General features: G+C 37.6%; 1 protein-coding gene across 1 annotated transcript in view; it reads left to right on the plus strand.

Annotated features, from left to right (window-relative positions):
- Positions 1 to 2,277: 2,277 nt before the first annotated feature.
- Positions 2,278 to 21,957, plus strand: part of Moxd1 (monooxygenase DBH like 1) — a 56,808-nt gene continuing 37,128 nt past the window's right edge. The window contains exons 1-5 of the mRNA XM_035438751.1: positions 2,278 to 2,600; positions 6,740 to 6,792; positions 9,337 to 9,518; positions 13,892 to 14,059; positions 14,222 to 14,305. Of these exons, the coding sequence (XP_035294642.1) occupies positions 2,278 to 2,600; positions 6,740 to 6,792; positions 9,337 to 9,518; positions 13,892 to 14,059; positions 14,222 to 14,305 (810 nt within the window). The remainder of the gene's footprint in view (positions 2,601 to 6,739; positions 6,793 to 9,336; positions 9,519 to 13,891; positions 14,060 to 14,221; positions 14,306 to 21,957) is intronic.

The raw sequence follows: 21,957 nt of genomic DNA on the forward strand, positions 1-21,957 counted from the left end.
AGTTAGTGATCTGAGCCGGTCACATCAAAGGATGCAATGTTAACACTGCTGTGTCTCAGGCTGACCACACCAAAAGACCCTTTCTGGGAATAGCATTTTCAAAGGACATGTGGGTAAATGAGAGTGTTCTAAAGGTAACTGAAACTTCTGGAGATTTGGATGGCTAAGGACAGACAAATAGTTGGCAGTGTTTTCACAGAGAAAGAATTATTCAAGAACATGATCATTATCATGTAGTGGACAGACTTCCTCCAGAAAAGTGGGTGAAACATCACCCATTATGTTCTAGAAAACTGAAGTTGGCATACCTTAAGGGGTAGAAGAATGTTCTAGCCTAGAGTCAGTGTGTTTCTGTTGATCAGAGGCACTGAAATGGAATGGGTGGCCCTCAGGCAATTGTAAGATCATGAACTTCATACTGCAAATGTTCAGTACTGTGTGGTCATCTCTTAGTGATATTTTTGAAGACCTGCAGAGATGGATGGATTAGGCAATGAAGTGCTTGCCTCAAAAGCATAAGTACTGGAGTTTTGATCTCCCAGAACCAAGTTAAAAAAATCTGGGGAGGTGGAAACTGGAGGGGTGTTGTGACAAGCCAACTGAGCCTCATTGGAGAGTTTTAGGGGTGTATGGCACCCGAAGAAGAAAGATATCCAAGCACTCCCAGACATGCACACACATGTGACAGGAATGCGTTTGAGAGAAAGCCTGCTAAGTGCCAGCTAGGATTAGGTTTCCCTAAGATGTAGCTTCCAGCTACAGTCTGATGCTGAAGAGAACCTCTCTCCACACATATGCTTTCAGACAGATAATCCAAGAGATGGATAGAGGGAGGTTTAACCACTAGAAAACTTCATATTATGTTTTAAATGACAGTTTTCTTTATTTCTATGGATAGTATGCATGGAGCTGGTGCAGTATCATGGCAGGATGGCATCTCGAGGCTTTCCGTGAACTTCAGTATATTTAATCATGTATAATTGTGTGCTCATCTTTAAATCTGGAAACAAAAAAAAATAAGAACATTTGTCTTTCAAAGCAGTATTTGGAGGGATTCAACAGCAAAGTCAAACATGAACTTGTTAAGATTCTGAGGCCAGCTCATCCCCCATCCTCCCCCCAAACTGTGCATTGCTTTGCCCTTTTTTGAAGCACTTTCTGCCTCTGGACCTGCCCACCACAGTGCTGAGGTAAGCTGCTCAAACTGAGTGTGATTTACTTCTAACCAGCCTCCTTGCCAGCCTCCCCTGCCTTAGTAAGTGGCAGCTTTTGCTAGCTCCAGTTTAAAATTAGGAGCAATCTTTCTTCTCTTTCCTCTATCCATGATCTAAACCCTATCTTCAGGTCCTACTGTCCTTCCTCTAAGGAGTTACAATCTGTTCAATTCTCTTCAGTGGAACTAAGACCAGTGGGATTACTGAGAGATTTCTGGATGTCCTGGCCACTGTTCTTGTCTTCTCCTCTTCATTCTCCACACAGTAGCCACAGTAATCTGTGGATACTACACACATGCACACACGCTCAAAGACACATACATATTTTCATGAGAGGAAGCAAGGAGGGATAAAGGGAGGAGTAAAGGAAAGTAGGGAGGGAGACAGGAAACAGGAAAGGGGGGAAGGAGCCTGGAAGGAAGGATTAAATCTGTTTGTCTAAAGATTTTTATTACTCCTTGGATAGAATGGATATGGTCTCTTAAGTGAATTCATCTAAAATAATTTTTCTTACAAATTAGAAGATGGGTTAGGATGGAGGTAAAATAATGTTCCTTGAGTGATTACAACTGAGATTTTTTCTACCAAAGCATATCATTAGGAATGAAGGGTCGAACAATTAACTTTATTACTTATTTCACATAATTCTGTGGACTATTTACGAGAAAGCTGAAATGAAATGATGGGCTGTTGGACATGTGTGTGTCAGAGAGAAACACCGACAGAACAGCACACTCCACAGGTGGCTCTTTAGTGAGGCCTAAGAATTGATATTTCAGACTTTGGCTAGATATTTAACGGCACTTGTGAGACTCAGAGAGAAGTTTGTATGACATTATTTCCTAAGCACCGCCACCTTCCATTTTGAAACTCCATTTTGATTTCTTAGTGAAGGAGTTCCTTTGGAAGGTTATTGAAATGGGAGGTTTAGTTTATATAATCTGCAGGTACAGCTTTATACAGCCTCCCAATTGTTTAGAATCAAGGGTGCTGCTTTCATACAACAAAGTTTATTATACTGTCACTATTATAGCTAATGCCATGAACAGAAACGTGTGACAGGATGGGCTTTTTAGAAGCAGAAACAGGAGAGAAACTGCAGGCACCTGTTGAACATGATGACAGACGGAAACAATTTTTTTTTTCTCAAGATCTCCGTGCAGCTGTGCTCACACCCAGCTTCCCCCAAGCTGAACTAAAGTCTATTCATATCTTTTATTACACCCGCCAGAGCTTTTGCCTCATCCTGTTTAACACAGCATCCGTCAAAGCTCTATTCTATAGCACAGATTTCATTTCAGAGAGGAGGAAAAAGACTGACAATGCGCAAGAAGGAGTTGAACATCTGCTTGACCACATTTCTGAACAAGAGCCCTTAGCCATCCTGTCAGTTGGGGAAGCTAGCTTTTTGGTACATTATCTTACTTTGGAAATGACAGCCAGTGCTCATGGTGCCATGTGAAATAATTATTGTCAACTCCCTGATATCTTCTTCTGGTGGGGACAACTTACTTTATTGTTGTCTTCACTTTGAAACCTCAATTATACACCTCATTTTTTTTAAATGTAAAGCATCCCAGTGGGAAATAATCTGTGAGAAGATGCTTGGGCGGGGGGTGGTGGTGGTGGTGTGTGGGGGGGTGTTATACTTTCTGTGACACAGCCAAGGAATAGCCTTGTTGTTGAGGTTAATTAACTCACTTTTGAGTGTAGTGGGTGATATTTTATTAGGAAAATATAAAGAAGGTCAGTATATGATCAATAGAATAGCCCATAGTCAGAAGCCAGGCTGGGTGTTAGAATCCACAGGGACCCACACAAAGCACCCAGAGGGGCTGTAGCAGCACTTCATGTCTGTTCTGCAGAGTGTTAGAACTGACTGAGCACAGCCAAGCTTGACTTCTGTATGTCAGCTCTCCTGTTTGCATCATTAATGCATCATTCTGTATGTTTTTATTCCTAAATTCTTACAGTTTCTATGAAGTTGTGGCTTCCTCTATCCTCTCTGGCTCCCTGCTGTTGTAGGCTCCACTTTTACTGAATTAAAAACAAAGTGTGTGTGTGTGTGTGTGTGTGTGTGTGTGTGTGTGTGTGTGTGTGTGTGTGTGCGCGCGTGCGCGCACGCGCGCTCGCATGCTTGCACACTCATGTACTGTTGGTCTGTTTGTGTATGAGTTTGTGTAACCTAGGCTAGAAGTCAACATCAGGTGTCTTTTCTTGATTTCTCTCCATCTTTAAAAATATGTTACTCAGAGTCTCTCACTCTGAATTGATTGGGCTCATTGATTTGGCTAGGCTGGCTGGTGAATGAACTTCAGGAATCTGCTTATCTCTGCCCACCCCATCCCACTATGGTGGTGGAGTTAAAGTTAAAGGTGCTTGCCACCACACCTTGCTTTTTGCATGAGTGCTGGGGATCTGAACCTAGGTCCTCCTGCTCACACAGCAGGCACTTACTGACTGAGCTATTTTTCCAGCCACTCATTTCTAACTAGTTTTTTGATTGTTTGTTTGTTTGTTTGTTTTGTTTGTTTTTCGAGACAGAGTTTCTCTGTGTAGCTTTGGGGCCTATCCTGGCACTCGCTCTGGAGACCAGGCTGGCCTTGAACTCACAGAGATCTGCCTGCCTCTGCCTACCGAGTGCTGGGATTAAAGGCTTGTGTCACCAATGCCCGTCTTCTAATTAGTCTTGGTCAGAACTTTTACACATCACTACTTTATGTCATATTAATAATAAATTTGTCTATTGCATATGTTATAAATTTTATACTGGCTTCAGCATTCTACCATGACAATGCCTGTGTACTGTGAGCCACATTCCTACTCCTATTTTAAATCCCAGACTATCACACTGCAGGAAGATGGCTGAGTAATGACCTTTTTCTTGCATGGGCTGTGCATATGTGTATGGATCCACTTGCTATGTACAATAGGGAGTGGTTAGGGTATCATTTGGTTTAATTATCAAGGTGGAAATAAGATAACAGTGGAAATGAACTGGGAAACTTAATATCATAAGTATTATGCAGTATCACTTTGTTAATTTCAATGTCTAGGTCACTTTATCAATATTTGAATTCTCAATTGGCTAATATTTTAGTGTTCCAATTTCATTTTTTTCCTCCCCAGAGGATAACAAAACAATACTATCACTTTGATTAGCCCACTGAACACAATTTGTTCTTTTCTCAAACTGTCAAACTTTTTTTTAAGTTTAACAATCTAACTCTCAGTTCTGATCTTTGCTTTCTTTATCCTTTGTTTTTCCAAGTAAGACTGTTCAAAGGATGTGAAATTCGAGACAAGTTTTTGTCATCTTTTCCCCTTCCCCTTCATCAATAAATTGTACTTGAAGATTTTCCAATGTGCCATTGTTTTTCTGTTCAAGGCTAACTAACGCCTTCAAGGCTGTGCTTGGTGGCTGTCCATACACTTCTTTGTGTCCCACCAAGTTCAATTTTCCCTCTACAACAAAGAGATAAGCCAGAGCATCTGTATCTTATTTCTTATTTAAAATGTCCTCATTGTGTTAAGTAGTTGCCTGGTAATTTCTCTCTCCCTCCCCCTAAATCGTGAACTCAGTCTCCCAAGATACTTTTCATATAAGGGCTAAAAGATCATGACAGTGTTTCAGAATGTCACAGAAAGCTTGGCTCCGCAGTAGATCATGTGGACCCAAGTCCATTCCAGAATCTTCCACACCAGACATTAATGATGTAATTGAGAGTATTTATTTATCGATTGGCTCACCCACCTTTGGATGGCTCCATTTACAATATAAATTGACTATTTTAAATAGAGAAATGTGTAATTGGATTAAGAGGATTAGTTGACCATTTCTTGGCAGTTGCCTTGAGATGATTTTGCGATTTCTAGAAACTCTCACTTGTAACAGGAATGTATGCAGAGAAATAAAGATTCAGAGTGGCAGTGATCTCTTCCTGGAGAGATGGTCAATGAAAACTGCATAGAGGAAAAGAAAACTGCATGAAGGGAAGATAGTGCTTCAATGGGTGAAGTTAGTGGAGGGAGCAGCTCAGTTCCATTCAGAGACTAGAGAGGGAAAAGAAGATTGTGAATAAGGCAAAAAGCTTAGGAAAAGTGAAATATTTAAAGGAAATACACAGGGAGCATATATTAATGTTAAACATAACAACTGTTGCAGTCCAGGTTAGGGTAAGTTTCGGGGAGCAAGGAACCTGGAGTGTGTATTTTAGTGTATTATAGTACATGCACTGAATAAAATGCAATGACATACTGAGAGAAATGCAATGACATTTCAAAGAAAACTTTAACAGAACTGTGTAATCCATAGATTCTAAAATGAGTTGTTGGCATGGCATAGAACAAGGTGGATTATCTGACTTGATAGGAGCAGAGGTGCCTGTCCAGTGAGAGCTTTGAATTTGAGTTGCTGGAGAAGTGTTCCATCATTAAAAACAATCTGGAAAACATACACAAGGGGCTGGGGGTTGGGAGTACAAGATTGGATTCATTGCATTTGAAATGACAGCAAGACTTGCCAGTGAAATGGACTTTGGTCATACTGACTAAAGGTGACAATCTAAAGCCATTAGTTAGGGGATGGGAAGACTCAGTAGGGCCAGAGAACAACAGGGATAGACTGGAGGGACCTCTCTCTCTCTCTCTCTCTGTGTGTCTCTGTCTCTGTCTCTCCTCTCTCTCTCTCTCTCTCTCTCTCTCTCTCTCTCTCTCTCTCTCTCTCTCTCTCTCTCTCTCTCTCTCTCTGTGTGTGTGTGTGTGTGTGTGTGTGCGTGTATTTCTTTGACTTGCTTCCAAGACTTATTCCCAGCCAAGGGCTGGCAGAGAATTTAGTCCGGAATCATTAACTATAAAGGTATCTGTGGATCTTTGAAAGTTGTAAGTACTACTATTTTACTGCATGATCATTGCCAAGTTTGAATGTGAACAATCTCTTTTAGTGAAGGCGTTTATTGAAATATGTCTTTTCTTGGTTAGACCTTTTATAGGAAGATTGGATGGCTGCTTTTCTATTGTTGGCTCAATATTGTTGATATATTATTTTTATATTGCTGCCATGTATTTTCTAATTATTTCTGTCTTACTTTTAAGAAAATCTATACCTACCGCTATGAGAGATATTAATTTGCAATTCCTTATGTCCCTCATATTGATGTTAGCATAATGCTAGAGATTTAAAAGTATGACTTGGAAAGTGTTCTTGTATTTTCTAGGGAACTTTAGTTGGGATTGGCATTAACTTTTCCTTAAAATATTTGATAATTTTTTTAAGAGAAACCATTATGGACTAGAATTTTCTTTAGGAAGGCATTTCATTTGAGACCATTTTGAAAGTCTTTGTTCTCCTGAATGACTTTTATTGGTTTTTGTATTAATTTTTTATCTAAATTATTCCATTTTTTCCACTAAAAAGAACATGGTGTCATAAACTTTGAATGTCTGCTCAATATGATATGACCTTTGACCTTTCCCCTATATTTCATTTACATTCATTTTTTTTAAATCTCACCTGTTTCTTTTAGATTTAGTATATTTTGTGATTTAGCAGAGTTGGTGTTTTCTAGTATAGAAGAAGGTAGGAAAAGAACCCTCAAGTATCATGGCTGAAATTCTCACTAAATAAGAGAAGACATATAGGGTGAGGGTGGGGAAATACTGACAACTTGTAAAAATACCCTTGTTGGGAGCCCTATAGACAGGCAGATCTTCAGTCATTGTTGATCTGGATTAAATATATCAACAATAACACCATTTGGATAGCTAAGATACAAAGAAGTCTTCAAATAAACCTAAAAAGTGGGGAAGTCATCATGGTGGCTAGATTATTTTACATACCAATTTAATTTTAATAACATTCAACCATATTCACTAATGCTGAGACTGTCAGCTTCTTTTAGACAATGTTACTTAGCTCCAGAAGATTCCTCCTGTTTCATCCTGAATTCTGGGCCCACAGCTGAAAGCCACCATGTGCACTCCAGACTTCTAAACAATAATAGCTGCATAGATCTGTAATTCCAACTCTGTTGGAAGCTGAGGCAGGAGGATTACTAATTCAAATTCAATACTGGACTAGAGAATAAATTCAAAGTCAGCCTTGGCAACTTAAAAAATATAAAAAGAGGACTGGGAACATAATTCCATACTACAGTGCTTGCCTAGCATGTGGTACCACAAAATCTATCATGCATATATAGATAGTTCTTATTGGATTATTTATAACAGAAGAATGAAGGGATCTACATTTGTAACTAAGAGAAGCTTCTCCCAATTTCTCATAGCTAAATTCTCTGAGAAGCCAGAGAAAAGTAGCTGGTAGGAATTAGTCTTGGTGAGGAATAGATGAATGGAAACTTGGCAAGCAAGTTGGATATTTCATACAACTATGGTTTGGGAAACATTTGCAAGATCAGGATAATTATTCTATACTTTGAACTGATTACATTTTTGTACTGCATTCATTTTGTTTATGAAATGAACTGTATGACTAATGTAATGAAATATGGGCTGAGTCTGAAGGCACAGTTTCTCCCAATTCCTTCTTTCTGTAGGCATTGGGATCTCACTGAAAGATTCAAATTTATGTGATAGAAACCAGTAGACACATAGGCGTCATCATAGGATATGCCATTTAAATTCCTTTCAATATATAACCTAGTTCTCAGAATAAATGCTCATCCCTCATGTTTAGCACATATAGGTAATATTTTATGTAAAAGCTAATATAATGAGTTTCTACAGGCAGGGAAAATGAAAACAATACACTTTCCAACAGTGGTCATCACAGTGAAGAGGGACACAGACTACCGACTGTGGCTGACAGCATTTGAACGCTGTTGTTCCAATTTCCAACTAGATTATTCTGCACCCATTACTTCAGTGTTGTTTGCAAATGGGAAAATAATTCCATCTCATCTATTTGACATACTAGTGAACGAGTGAGCACATGTACCACACTGCAGCAGCACCTGGGGCATAATCTATTTATAGGTTGCAATTGTTATTACCAGGGTAGAGAAATGTTAGTTAGACTCTGTCAATAATCTGAGAGTTTCTTGTATTAAAAATGACTAGACCTTGGATGTCAAATTTCTACACATTTGGTAATTGTGCTAAAGTATACTAAGAATAAAATTGCCAAATGTCACTCAAGTGTTGCTCACATACATACTTAAAGACTTTTCTTGTGTGTTATGTTGTTTGAGTCCAGCACAGCAACAAATTCTTCAAATACAATTTATTATGGATTACAGTAATTATAATTATATTCTGGTATGTATATTCTAACACAATGTTTTTTTCAAAAAAATACATTAGATATACAATACAAGTACACTATACATAAACCTCTGTATTTTGTGACAAAAACGAACACCTTTATTCTGATCCTTTTCAGTGTAGTAAGTTATATCCTATTTAAAAGTCTACAACAGAAATACATGCTATCCCATTTTGCTAGTATTCTCAGAATGTGGCCTCTGGTATCCTACAAAGCCATTGACTAGGACAGCTGGGAGTCAGATTCCAGTCACCTGGTTCCAAGCTCATGCTGTCCACACTGTTCTTGTCTACCTCTCAGAAATGATCCACAAAACCAGAATTTTTTCAGTTGGTCAATAGCTTATAATTTAACAATTTCTTTGCCTATTTTCTCATTGCATTTCATTGTAATAAGTATGTGCTGTTTAAAGTTTGCATTGGAATTACCTGTGACTCCCCTAGGCGTTCTGGCTTCCTGAATAAAGGGATGCTGTAAGCCATAGAAAAGTGGAAAGTGCTGATCTTGGGGCGGGTTCTGGCTTTACTGCTGTCTATTCTGGGAAACAAGCTTTTGCTTGGTTCTGGTCTCTCCCTTTTCATTTATACCCCAGAAGAAGTCCATGCAGTGACCTCCAATAGTCATCATTTTGGACACTCGGTGAATAGTGTGGATCTTTACTGCTTCCCCCAGAAGGACCAGTTGCTTAAATGCAGACCAGTTTCCTAGATAACCAGCTGTTGGTTTGTAACAATCTAGACCATTAGGAAGCCCCAGGGTTTTAATATAAACAAACCAAGAATGGACTTTGAAACGTCCCCCACGTTTAAACGTCTTAAACTACTTTCATTATGTATTTAGAATGTCCTGATCTTTGTTTCCCCTCCCCAACCCAGGACTATTTCACAAACGCAAATAAAGAATTGGAAAAAGACGCCCAGCAAGATTACCACCTAGACTATGCCATGGAAAACAGCACACATACGGTGATTGAGTTTACCAGAGAACTGCACACATGTGATGCCAATGACAAGATAATCACGGTAAGAAGAGTGAGAGTGAATACTCTTATGGGTGGCATGTGTTTCACGTATGAGGCTATCGACAGAATAAAAGGAAGAGACACTGAAAACAATCAGTATCGACAAAGTCAAACAATCCTTGGGAAATTTTTGAACTTCTCTTTCCAAACTCCCACAATTTTAAAACCATAAATTTCACAGAAGGCATTTTTATGCAAATTTGACATATTTAAGCTCTCTTTTAAGTCAGTTGATTAAAAAAAATACAACTTAGCGTTTTCCCTATAAAATTTGAAAATAGATAATAAAGGTTTGAAGAAAGGAATTACATAACAGATAATCATGATGCTGAATCTGAGGATGTAACTCATCTGATTTGTAACCCATTTGGCTTTGTAAATTTCCGAAATCCAGATGAATAGTCAGTTGATTATAATCACCTATTGGCACGTTATATGAGGCTTCTTATTTTCAGATTTCACACAAAATTATCTTCATGAATATGCAAATTAAATATTTAGAGGAAATATACTCCTGTGGCACTTTCCATAGGTTGTCATTGCCATTTCATTTTAATGTAGACCAATAAAATTTTCTTTTTTTATTCAATCCACTAAAGCTTCAAAAAAGAGAATATAAAAAAATCTGAAGTCACTCTGATTACCCTTCAGCCTAAGGAGTGAAGGAGGAAGAACGCTAGTGAACAGATGAGCTTCACTTTTCATGTAGCACACAGTAAATTATAATTCAGTTGGAATGCTACTATAGTCATTGGACCTACAAAGAAGAAAGCAAAGAGAGCATTTAACACAGTGCTTTTCCAAATTATTTATTCTCAGAGTTCTTATTCCAAGGAGCTGGCAAAACACCCTTATCTGTGGAAGGATTTAGTCATTTTTCTATACTCCTGCAAACCTTTCCCATGCCACAACCCCTCAGGCAGTCTCCCTCTGTGGCTCAATCAGAGCCAGTTCCACTGGCTTCCCCTTGGAAATTCCCAGTATTCCATACTTAGTTCAGATTTGAGTTATACAATAAACAAGCCCAGACATAGAGCTGCCTTCTTCTGTATTTGAACCTCCTATAAATTCATAATTGAGTTAGTGCCTAGAGGAAAATCTGTTGTGGAAAAAAACAGTCTTGGGTAAGTTTAAAAAGTGCTTTTTATTTTAAAATTATTTTTAAGTTAGCATACAAAGTAGTGGATTTCATTACAGCATTTTGATACAAACATGCCATTATACTTTGTTGTATTTGTTCCCTGTGCTTCCGGTTCTTTCTGATTGGTTTCTTTCTTTCTCATGATAGTTTTTTTTCTGCTTTCTTATCTGTGTTTCCCTCTTCTTGAAGATCTCTTTGAGCTTACTCATAATCTCTATTCCAGTTTCATGACATGCAAACACACACATACATAAATGCACACATACATACAATTACAGTCTAGTTTCATGTACAAAAGAAAACATACAGATACTTTCTTAGTCTGGCTTATTTTAACATGGTGATTTTCAATTGCCTCAATTTCTCTTAAGAGTATTAAATTTTCCTTTTACAAACAGCTATGCACTGTTCCATTGTAAATATGTACTATATTTTCATTATCCATTTCTCAATTGATGGATGTCTAAGCTTATTCCATTTTGTAATAATTTGGAATACTAGACTAGAAATGAGCATGAATAGACAAGCAAGTATGTATGTAGTGGGCCATGGAGTCCTTTGGGATGTGTCCAGGACTGGAATAGCTGGTGGGAAAAAGCTCCATTCGACATCTTATGCAACCAAAAGAAGCCTCCATTGCCAGGAATGGATCACATTTAGTTGATTGGTTAGCCAAAGTGGTACCAAGGAACTCCCTAAGATCTCAAAGCTTATTTTGAAATTCTCTAACAGCAAAGGATTTAAAACACTTGTTTGTATTTATTGTTCATTTGCCTTTATCTTGAGAATAGATATTCTGTTGACTAGCCCATTTGTTGACTGTCTGATTTGGAGTTTTGGTAATTAAGGAGTTCCTTATGTACCATAGATAATATTCTCCTTTCTGATGAGTTGTTGGGAAAGACTTTTTTCCCTGGTATAGCCAGGCTTTCTCTTTATACCAGTGATTGTCTGTTTTGATGCAAAGATACTGTCTGTCATCCCATTTCTCAATTCTAGAGATTATTTCCAGTCCTATTTAAAAACAATCCTCACCTATGCCTATATGTTGAAGTATTTTACTTGTATTTTCCCTTAGCAGTTTCAAGTTTCAGGCCTTACAATAAAGTCTTATTTGATCCATTTTATATCAATTTTTGTTCAGGGTAAAATATTAGTTTTAGTTTTCTTCATGGGAAAATCCAGTTTCCTCAGAACTGTTTGTTGAAGACATTGTCTCTTCTGCAAGATGTGCTTTGAGGACATTGTTGGAAAGCTTCCTGGACTTATTTCTAGGTCTTCTACTGTATTCTATTGACCTATATGTCTGCTTCATAGTAATCCTGCTAACCCATGAGTATGGAAGATTTTTCCCATCCTTTAGTGACTTTTTCATTTCTTTCTTCAGTGTCTTAAAGTTTTCATTGTAGAGGTATTTCACCTATTTCTTTAGTTTTATTTCTGGTTTGAAGCCATTGAAAATGGTATTTTCCCTAATTTCCTACTGAACAAGTTCATTATTGATCTGTTGAAAAGCTACTGATTTTTGTAAATGAATTATGTATCCTGTTATATTGCCATATGTGTTTATCAGGTGTAATAATTTACTGGTGAAATCTTTAGGGAATCATTAAGAAATAGAATCATGTTATCAGCAAATAGCAATAAGTCAACTTTATTCAATCTTATTTAAATTACGTTATTTCCTCCCCTTAGTACTCTAAGAATTCATCACCACAGTGAATAAAATTTGAGAGGCACCTTTATCTCATTCTAGACTTTAGAGAACAAGCTCTCCATTTTCTATGTGCTATGCTTATTACTGTTTTGTTATATAAGGTCTTTATTTTGTTGAGATACGTTACTTCTATTCCTGGTTTCTTAAAGACTTTTATCAGGAAGAGTTATTGACCTTTATAGAAGGCCTATTTTGAATTTGTTGACATCATTAGATAATTTCTTAAGTCTATGTGCTGTATTGCATTTACTGACTTGAGTATATTGAGCCAACCTCACAATTCTGAAATGAGGTAAACTTACTTGTGGAGTATGATCTTTTTAATGTGTTCTTGAGTTCGATTTGCTAGTATTTTAATGAGAACTTTTGACTGTATTTTCATATGGAAATTGGTTTGGTATAATTTGTCAATGAATTAATCTAGTCACAAACTTTTCTTTGTTGTGAGACTTTGTATTATTATTTCAGTCTTGTTGGTTGTTATATGTCAGTTTAAGTTATTTATATCCTTTGAGTTTAACTTGGGTAGGTCACATGGTTGTGCGACACTATTCATGGGTAGATATGAACAAACATATACTCATCCTGGTGAGAAAGCAACAACAAATCAGAGTAAAGATAGTAGCAATGTCCCACCTGGTGAATCAATGAGTTTTATTGGCAATACTAACAAGAGGCTGGGTGAGAGGTGACTCAGGCAGCTGACTACTAAGAGCTCACCTCAGCCTGGGCCACAGCTCATGAAAGGTGGGAAACTGGGACACTGTGCAACTTGCAGACCCCTCAACAGGTTGGACTCTTTCTTCTAAGCAGCTCGGTTGGTCTCTTCTCCTTTCAGTTAAATGAGTAGATGGGATGGGTACTGTGCCTCTTCTACACAGCTCAGCTTGTCTGAGTCCTTTCAATAGCTCAGATGGTCAGAAAAATATTCTTAGAGCCTCTGTTTGCCTGAGAGGGTCCCTCAGAAGTCTTTAGTGCTTCCTTACCCTGGGGAAGGAGGAGCCTAGAGTAAATGGTCAGTTTCAGGGACTTCCTGAAACTGTTGAGTAGTTTACTTTCTGGGTTTAAGGAGGTTACTTCCAGAATAGAACGTTTCATCTCACTTTAGAACATCCTATAGTTTAGTGAGTGTCCCTCAAAGACAGAGATTTTACTCTAGAGGAAATTTCTACACAACCCATGTATGTCTAGGAATTTACCATTTCTTCTAAATTTTTCATTGTTTTAGTATCAGTTTTCAAGGGATTCTCTAATGAGTCTTTGGCTTATATTTTGATAACATTTCCTCTCTTAATCTCCAATTTAATAATTTGAATATTCTTGCTCTATATTTTGATTAGTTTGGCTAGTATTTGATCATTTGTTGGGGATTAGAATAAGATTTTTGGATACTCTTAATATCTTTATTCTCATATCTTCATTATTATATGCTGCTTTAAGTAGAGTTTTTTAAATACAACCCAATGGTAAAGAGAGTGCCATTATGAGACATAATGTACCTATGTCTGATTACCAGGACAGCACAGTGAGAGTTATCTGGGCCTACCACCACGAAGATCCTGGAGATTCTGGTCCCAAGTACCATGACTCAAATCGAGGCACAAAGAGTCTGAGATTACTTAACCCTGAGAAAGCCAATGTGTTGTCTACAGCCTCACCATACTTTGATCTGGTAAATCAAGACGTAAGTTTCTTCTTTCTTTCTTTTTTTCCTTTTCTGTTTTAAAACAAAAAGATACATTAAGTGGAAGTGTATAAGGGATTGTTTACTTATGTTATTAAATTTAATGTCATGTCACCCGAATGTGATTTTTTTTTTATTTTCTTCCCCTTCTTCTTAAGACAGGTCCCCATTCCAAACAAAGGAACAACATACTGGTGCCAAATGTTTAAGATTCCTGCATTCCAGGAAAAGCATCATGTAATAAAGGTATGTGACTTTCATGTGGGCCAAATTTCATTGATGTTAATGAAGAAAATTTTTTTTCTTAAAATAAAAATAGCAAAAATATATAGAAATGATTTCTATGTATATGGAAGTTCTTGAGAAAGAAGAAACTATTTTATCTGATCCACACACTGTTTTCAGATATTGAAAGCTTGGATTATGGTTACTCTTTCAATTTTACACATCTAAGGTAAGTAGGCAATATTGCTGTTTTAAAAGTAGGCAATTGCTATTTTAAATAATATGTTTACAAATTGATAAATTCCAAGCAGTAAAAAGTGACGTTGTTGCTTACTTACATTGAGAAAATCTGCCTCATTGAGAATACTAGATGTGATAAAAAGACTTGTGTTTTCTTGAAGATTGGAAAAAAGATAATTAGTGAATTTCTACTGAGCTGATGAAAACAAAAAATTGGAGAAATTCAAAAGATATATAAGCTCAAATTGCCCTTGACACAAAGTTCTCTCTTTCCATTCCCTGGGATTGGGTCTCACAAAACTTTTAAATCTAATTGATGAATGAACACACCTCTGATTCTGACAATTATTGGCAGTTCCAAAGAGTTTGAAAATTAAGTCATATGTTCTCCAAAACCTCACAGGGCTATTATAGAATAAGATAGAGTTAAATATTGCCAAATGAATAGTGTGAACCCTTACAAAGCCTGATGTTGCTACCTTTCTGTTGGCATCCAGACTAAGTATGTAATGAAATAATATGGATACAAGAGATGAGCAAATGGTTAGATTGTGGCATCTAGATGACACGGGTATTTTGAACTGTTGGTTCTTCCTTTCATTAACTTTGTGCTCTCAGGTAAATGACTCTGAATAATAATGTAGCCACAGTTTTCTCTGCTATTAACAGTCTCAATTATAAGAGTATCCCTACCAAGCTCAGAGCATTTAAGCTGAGGTAGGAATGCTCTCACATCCTCTAGAGTAATGAACATACGTTGATTTCTAATATATTTCTAATGATTTCATCCAGTGGCCCAGATCTGCCTTGTTTCCAGGATGCTTCACAGCTGTGTAGGGTACAGGGAATGTATGAGTTAATAGATGGTCCTAAACATTTACAGGATATATTTTGCCAACAGTTGTCTTAGCAACCATACTATACACAGTGAATGCTTTGCTTACCTCTATAAGAAACTATTTTTGACTTCATGCATGTGTAAGTGAAAGATGGATTCAAATGTGTACTTAATGCAGGGCCAAAGTTCTTCACTCATGTCATTGAAATCTTTCTCAGAAAGTAAAATATTCACAAACACTGTGTCATTTACAGTAAACTTACAAGCTTCTGGCTTAAGAAACAGATGTAAAACTAGGTCCCAAAATAAAAGCAAATGCTTCACAAAATAGGACCTTTATTCCTTTTAAACCTTGATAGGTGGTAAAACCCTTAACTGCTTCCACTCACATGCTTCATTCTTGCCATTATTAATTCTAAATTCTGAGTTGAATGAAATAAAGATAATTGTGTCTATCTGTGGAGTGTCAGTATTGCTTGACATTTCACCGAGAATCCTTATATACTTTTTCTGTCACAAACATATCACAATAACACACAGATCAGGGGGCCTTGGAATAGGTACTATGGAATCCATCTATGCCTTTACTACATGTTTTGTCTCAGAAAGAATCAATGGCATGAAAGACTATACAAATATATATGAAACACAATCCTTCAACTAAGACAACAACCCACAGAATCAAGCCCTTCTGGAAACAGAGTCAAAATATTTGTGCTGTACAAGTTGCTTAGAGCCCATTTGTTCAAAAGATGCTTTACTTTTTAATAAATGTTATAACAAAGTTCCATTAATTCTGAAGTAAATTTCATAGGTCTAGAACTTTACTAGAGATATCATCTCATTTCCAGTCTCTGCCCTAGATGAGATGATCTCTAATATTTTAAGGCAATATGTAATCATCCCATCATACAAAGACTCATGATGTGTTTGAAAAGTTTGTTTGAAAAATTAGGTGCTTCTTATTTTTCCTAGTTCCTTGCCCAACAATGATACATGTTAAAAGAGCTCTGCCATGCTGGGGATATGGCTCTGTACTGGCTGAGAAGCCTGATAACCTCAAACATACAGAGTGAAAGGAGAGAACCAACTCACACAAGTTGTTCTTTAAGCTCTATATGGGAGTTATGTATACCTCTGTGGTACCTGCACATACCTTCCAACACACCATAAATAAACAAATAAATATGTCTTGGTTAGGGTTACTATTTCTGTAATGAAGCACCATTACTAAAAGCCAATTGTGAAGGAAAAGGTTTGAGTATACTCCCATGTCTGTTCATCATGGGAGGAAGTCAGGACAACATATATACATCACTCTAGAGGATATGAGCGCTTTCCTACCTCAGCTTAAATACTCCGAGTTTGGTAGGGAGAGTCTTATGATTGAGACTGTTTACAGCAGAGAAACCTGTGGCTACACTGTTCCTCACATTTACCTGAGAGAAATGTTAATGAAAGGAAGAACCAACAGTTCAAACCCATGTGTGGTCTAGATGCCACAATCTGACCATTTGTTCTTATCTTACATCCATGCCACTTAATGAGTGAATCAAAACGGTTTTTTTTTTTATTGATAACCATGACCAAACTGACACCTAGTCTATCAAATGATACATCATTTGCAACATTTATTGACAGATTGTTGATCATCTTGTTAGGTATCTGAGTTGTGGAGGCTTTTCCATCAGCCTTTCTAGGTACACAGGGGTTCCAAATAAAACCTACATTATTGAGCTGGGGAGATAACTCAGTACTGAGTTAGGGTGTGAAGAACTGGGTTTGATCTCCAGCACCCATGTGAAATGCCTGTGGTGTCCGTTCTGGAGAGACCAAGATAGGAGAATCCATGGGGCTTTCTGACTAGACAGATAGCCTAGCTGAATTTGAACTTCAGGTTCAGTGAGCGATCCATTGAAGAAGACATCCAGTGTTGACCTCTGGCCTCTACATGAACACATGCACCACACAACAACAACGAACCCCTAGATTTTCCATTACTTCAGGAAAAATATGTGCTTTAGAGAACGCAATTTAAAAAATGTTGATGTAAAATGAGACACTGCCATCTTGACTAAACACTGGAAGGGAAATGCTATGCTTTATACATGTCTACGAACAAAGCATATTCCCCTCCATTCGATTAGACATACTTCTGCACTTTTCAGACAACATTGCTGCTAAATCTCAATGATGGATTACAGAGAATGCTTCCTAGGAAAACCTGAGCATAACTGCCATTAAATAGGCATGAAGGGTACTTGAAACATGAACTGTAGAGTCATAAAATAGTTACTAGATAGTAAATCCCCTAGCCTAGGCATACAGCATAAACATTTGCCTTCATATTTTAAATTAAATATATATAGCTGATCAGTTTCCCTAGTGTGTTCACTCCCTTCTTAAAACAAAAGGACATTGTTGAATGGAGAACTTCATCATTAAAGCGTGTCAAAAAAATGCCAAATGTGGGAATAGGTAAACCTTCGGAGTAAATATTAGTAATCATGGGAAGTGAGCATGACTGGCATAAAACTACTTGATTTTGTAAGGATCAGAATCAGCTTTTCTCTGAGTGTATCTCATTCCTGATTTTCTCCTGAAATGATGTCTTAATTGATGCTGGCTTTCTTCCTCATGGAATGTTTTTGGTCTTGTTATCAGAATATTTCCCCACGCTTTAACCATTTTTCATGTGTCCACCTCCTGTTTCATTTTCTCATGTGGGAAGCTAGATGTTTGCTGTTGACTTCTGACTCAGTGGTTGTGCTTTCCCCAGATGTACTCTGATCATGTAGGTTGGTTTTTGCTCACCACTGTTTCCCTTTCATCCCTGGCTCTTACCATATTCCCTGGAGGCAAATCTTTGGATCTTTCAATGGCTCTGTTTAACAAGTCGAGACAAATGAACTTTCACAATGAGCCTCATGTAAAAGCACTTTCACTCCTTTTTAAAGCTTTGCAACCCTAACTAGTCCAGTAAAAATTAATGCTGTAAATATAAATTTTCAAATATTCACATTTTGGCAATTTGTGTCACAAAGATTATTGGTGTCAAACAATTATATCCCTAGTATTTAAGTAACCTGATTTTTATATAAACTCTCTCTCTCTCTCTCTCTCTCTCTCTCTCTCTCTCTCTCTCTCTCTCTCTCTCTCTCCACACACACACACACACACACACACACACACCTAAAGAAGAGATAAAAAGACTAGGGGTTTTGCTATGACTAAACCTAAAACTTTGGATGGAAAGATGTTAGTAGGAACACCAGTCCTCCTGATGATGATGTGACTCAAAGTGGCTCATTTTAAAGATTGCTGGTACAGGGTGCTCAGTCTTTTCTCTATATCTGCTATTGTCCCAGATCTCTGTCTATGTCATAGATACGTCTATGCCGCAGATTCATCAGGGGTTGCCACAGATACATCAGGGGTTTGTCTGGCTACCTGGGTGTTCTCTGTAGCCACATAGAGCACAAGTTATTAAGTTCACTCTGAAAGCATGTCTGTTTGTGAATGTGATTTATTGCTCTGCTACTAATTAGCTCTCCAACCCCAGAGAAAACACTTAACCTTGCCTGCTCCTCAAATTCCTTCCCAGTCAGATAAAGAGATTTGACCAGATGATCTCAATTGGCTCTTTCTGGTTCTAAATATCTATGACTTGCTGAAAACAAAAGCTGAAGTCTGTGTTGGAGACCAGATGTCCTGTGGTCTGAATTTCCCATCCTCTGACTTCTCATATCCCCACAGCAGTCCAGAGGGAAAATGCCACCCCCTGAAGTTAAAAGGCCCCGAAGTGGCTCCTCTAACATAGATTTTGATGTATCTAAATCCTCTCCAGGGCATGTCATCAGAAGAATCTGGGAAGTCTAGACACAATCGTGGCAGTTCAGTATGTTGACAGAAAGAGTCATTTAAAAAAAAAAAAAAAGGAGACCAGGAGACTTCATTCTGTCTGGGCTACTAACCATTCACCTTTTAAATCCTTATAGCCACAACACAACTTACTGAGCTCATTGCTATTATTATTCGATGACTATTCCATTTCTATAACCATTTCTTATGAACATATAAATATTTTACATTAAACGAAACAATGAAAGCGCACATGTTCATGGCCTCTATTGTGTAGTGGCTCAAGCAGAGTCTATAATTCAAATCTCGGCTCAGTCAATAGCTGTTGACCCAGGTGAGTTATTTCACTTCTTTAAGTTGGAGGCTACCATTTGTAAACAGGGCTAATAAAAGAACTTGCCTCAGTTGTTAGTTGTCATTATCAAATGAGTGTTTACATGTTTAGCATATATTGGCTTAATAAGGACTAAGCCATGTTACCCATTTACCATGGTATTCAAACCTCTTAAATCTTAGGAGTAGAGGGAGGCAAGACTTTCCTGAAAAGGGCTGGAGCAGAGCGCTGAGATGTATCCTGCACTCTGCTCTTCATTAGCTAAGTGCCCTTGGGCAAAGTAAACTATCAGAGCTTGCCTCTTCAGTCGTGAAGCAGGAAAAGTAATTCTCGGTGAAGATTAAATGAAGACAAGTGAAAACACCTGTTGCATAACCAGCTCGTAATTGCTTGTTTTGTTCCCTCGAAGGGGATTAGAGCGATGGATGACTAAAACTTACTTCTAGTGTTTTCTCATAGGCTGCACAGAGGCCATGGTAGGCAGTAAGTCACTATTTTATTTTGAAAGAAAGATTCCTCCGGAGTTATATTTCATTGCTTGTGTCCATTACTTTAAACCAAATGAAATGTAAGCTGCTTTCCCCTACTCTTGTCTAAGGCAGGACAAAGACCAGCTGGTGACTCTCCTCTGGGACTTTCTTGGACATTCTTAGTGCTCCCATTAGTCTTGCATCTGATGACTTGAAATCTTGAAATAATGACATTTTCAACAGACATTGGATATTTATTTTCCTCAGCTTTCCTCCTACCACTTAATCCTACCCCCAAATACTATATCACTTTCAAGTGGTGCCAAAGGTTGCATGAGAACATGATAAAGCATTAGCACATATAATGGGAGTTAATGACTGTAAAATTGGCAAGATATTTGATCATCACTTTCATTGACATAACACAAAGATATTTATATTGAATTCTAGGTGTGGATGGAACAATCTGATTAGTAGATATGGGTGACATCGAGATATGAATGACTTTACCTTGACACAGGGAAGTATTTAGATAAAACTTTTGCTTATTTTTGCTACTTAGACATATCATCTCATCAAGATTTCATATTTTCTTATAAGATAAACTGACTTTCCACAACTTTCTGGTGTCAGGCAAGGTCAAAGTGACTTATTCAACACCATACAATGCATATGATGTGGAGTCAAGATTTGAACATAGATATCCTTAGTGGAAAACTAACAGACCGTTCTCTGTTACCGGCCCATGCCTTTTGACCCACCACTACCAAGATATTTGTGTTACAATAACAGCAACAAAAACACGTGGGAAATGCCTGATAGCATACATTCAGCCTGAGGTTTTTTTTTTTTTTCAGTAGACTTCTCTGAGCTCAGGCTACCTTAGTTTTTGTTTTTGACAGCTTTACTGAGACATATGGTATATAAGGAACTGTACATGTTTACTGGGCTCTATTTGATGTGTTTGAACACATGTAAATCTCCCTGCTGTTATTTCCAAAGCCAAGGTAAAAGACATTTTCACCATCTCCCAAAGTTTCCTAATGTTCCTTTCCTTTGATTGGAGTAAGAACACTTAGCATGAGTTGTGCCATTTTAAACAAACTTTCAAGTACACAGAACATTAGGGGCAAGGTTGCTTTTGAGTCCCATTGAATGTAAGCGTATTTCTTTGGCTACATAAGGCAACTCCATCCAGAACCTTCAGAGACTTTGGGTTAAAGATCCTGGGAACTGACAGACATTGTGAGGAATCTGAGTATACAGAGGCTTCGAGTTTTAATGCTCTACATTAGAAGAAACAAACAAACACGCAAAAACAAAACAAAACAAAACAAAAAAACCAGAAAACAAAGCCAAACAAACAAACCACCAATGATGGATGAGTAGTTTAGGAAGTAATTTAAGGTTAGAGTTAAGATGTTTAGGCTAAAGCTTATGCATATGGCAATAGAATGGGACAGAATGTAGAATTTGACATAATGCTAGTGAGGAAAGAAGTAGCAATAATTTAAATGAAAAGAAGACAATGAGTCTTCTAATATAGTTGGGCGTATGCTATAGCATAAGGATCCTTGGAAACCAGCCAGCAGCTTTTTGGCTGAATTAAAAATCTTCCTCAGAAAGGAAAATAATGGTAATGGGCCATTTTATTCCCATCCTAACAATGGTCTATATAAAGTGACCTATGAGATGAAATACTAACACTTCCATTTGGCCTTATAAATGCTTGTAGTACTGTAAAACAAGAATAGGACACATTGCGAAGAAAGCTAGAAAAACTGGCATCTCAGAGCTGCCTAAAAACCACTGGCAGCCCAGATTCCAATCCTATCCCAGCCATTGGTCATTTGGAAACTAATACCATGCTGCCTCTAGGAGATTAAATTTATGTTACCCAAAGCACTGGAAATCTGTAAATCTGTGACAT

This window comes from Cricetulus griseus, chromosome 2, assembly GCF_003668045.3.
Source record: "Cricetulus griseus strain 17A/GY chromosome 2, alternate assembly CriGri-PICRH-1.0, whole genome shotgun sequence".
In the NCBI taxonomy this organism is placed as follows: domain Eukaryota; kingdom Metazoa; phylum Chordata; class Mammalia; order Rodentia; family Cricetidae; genus Cricetulus; species Cricetulus griseus.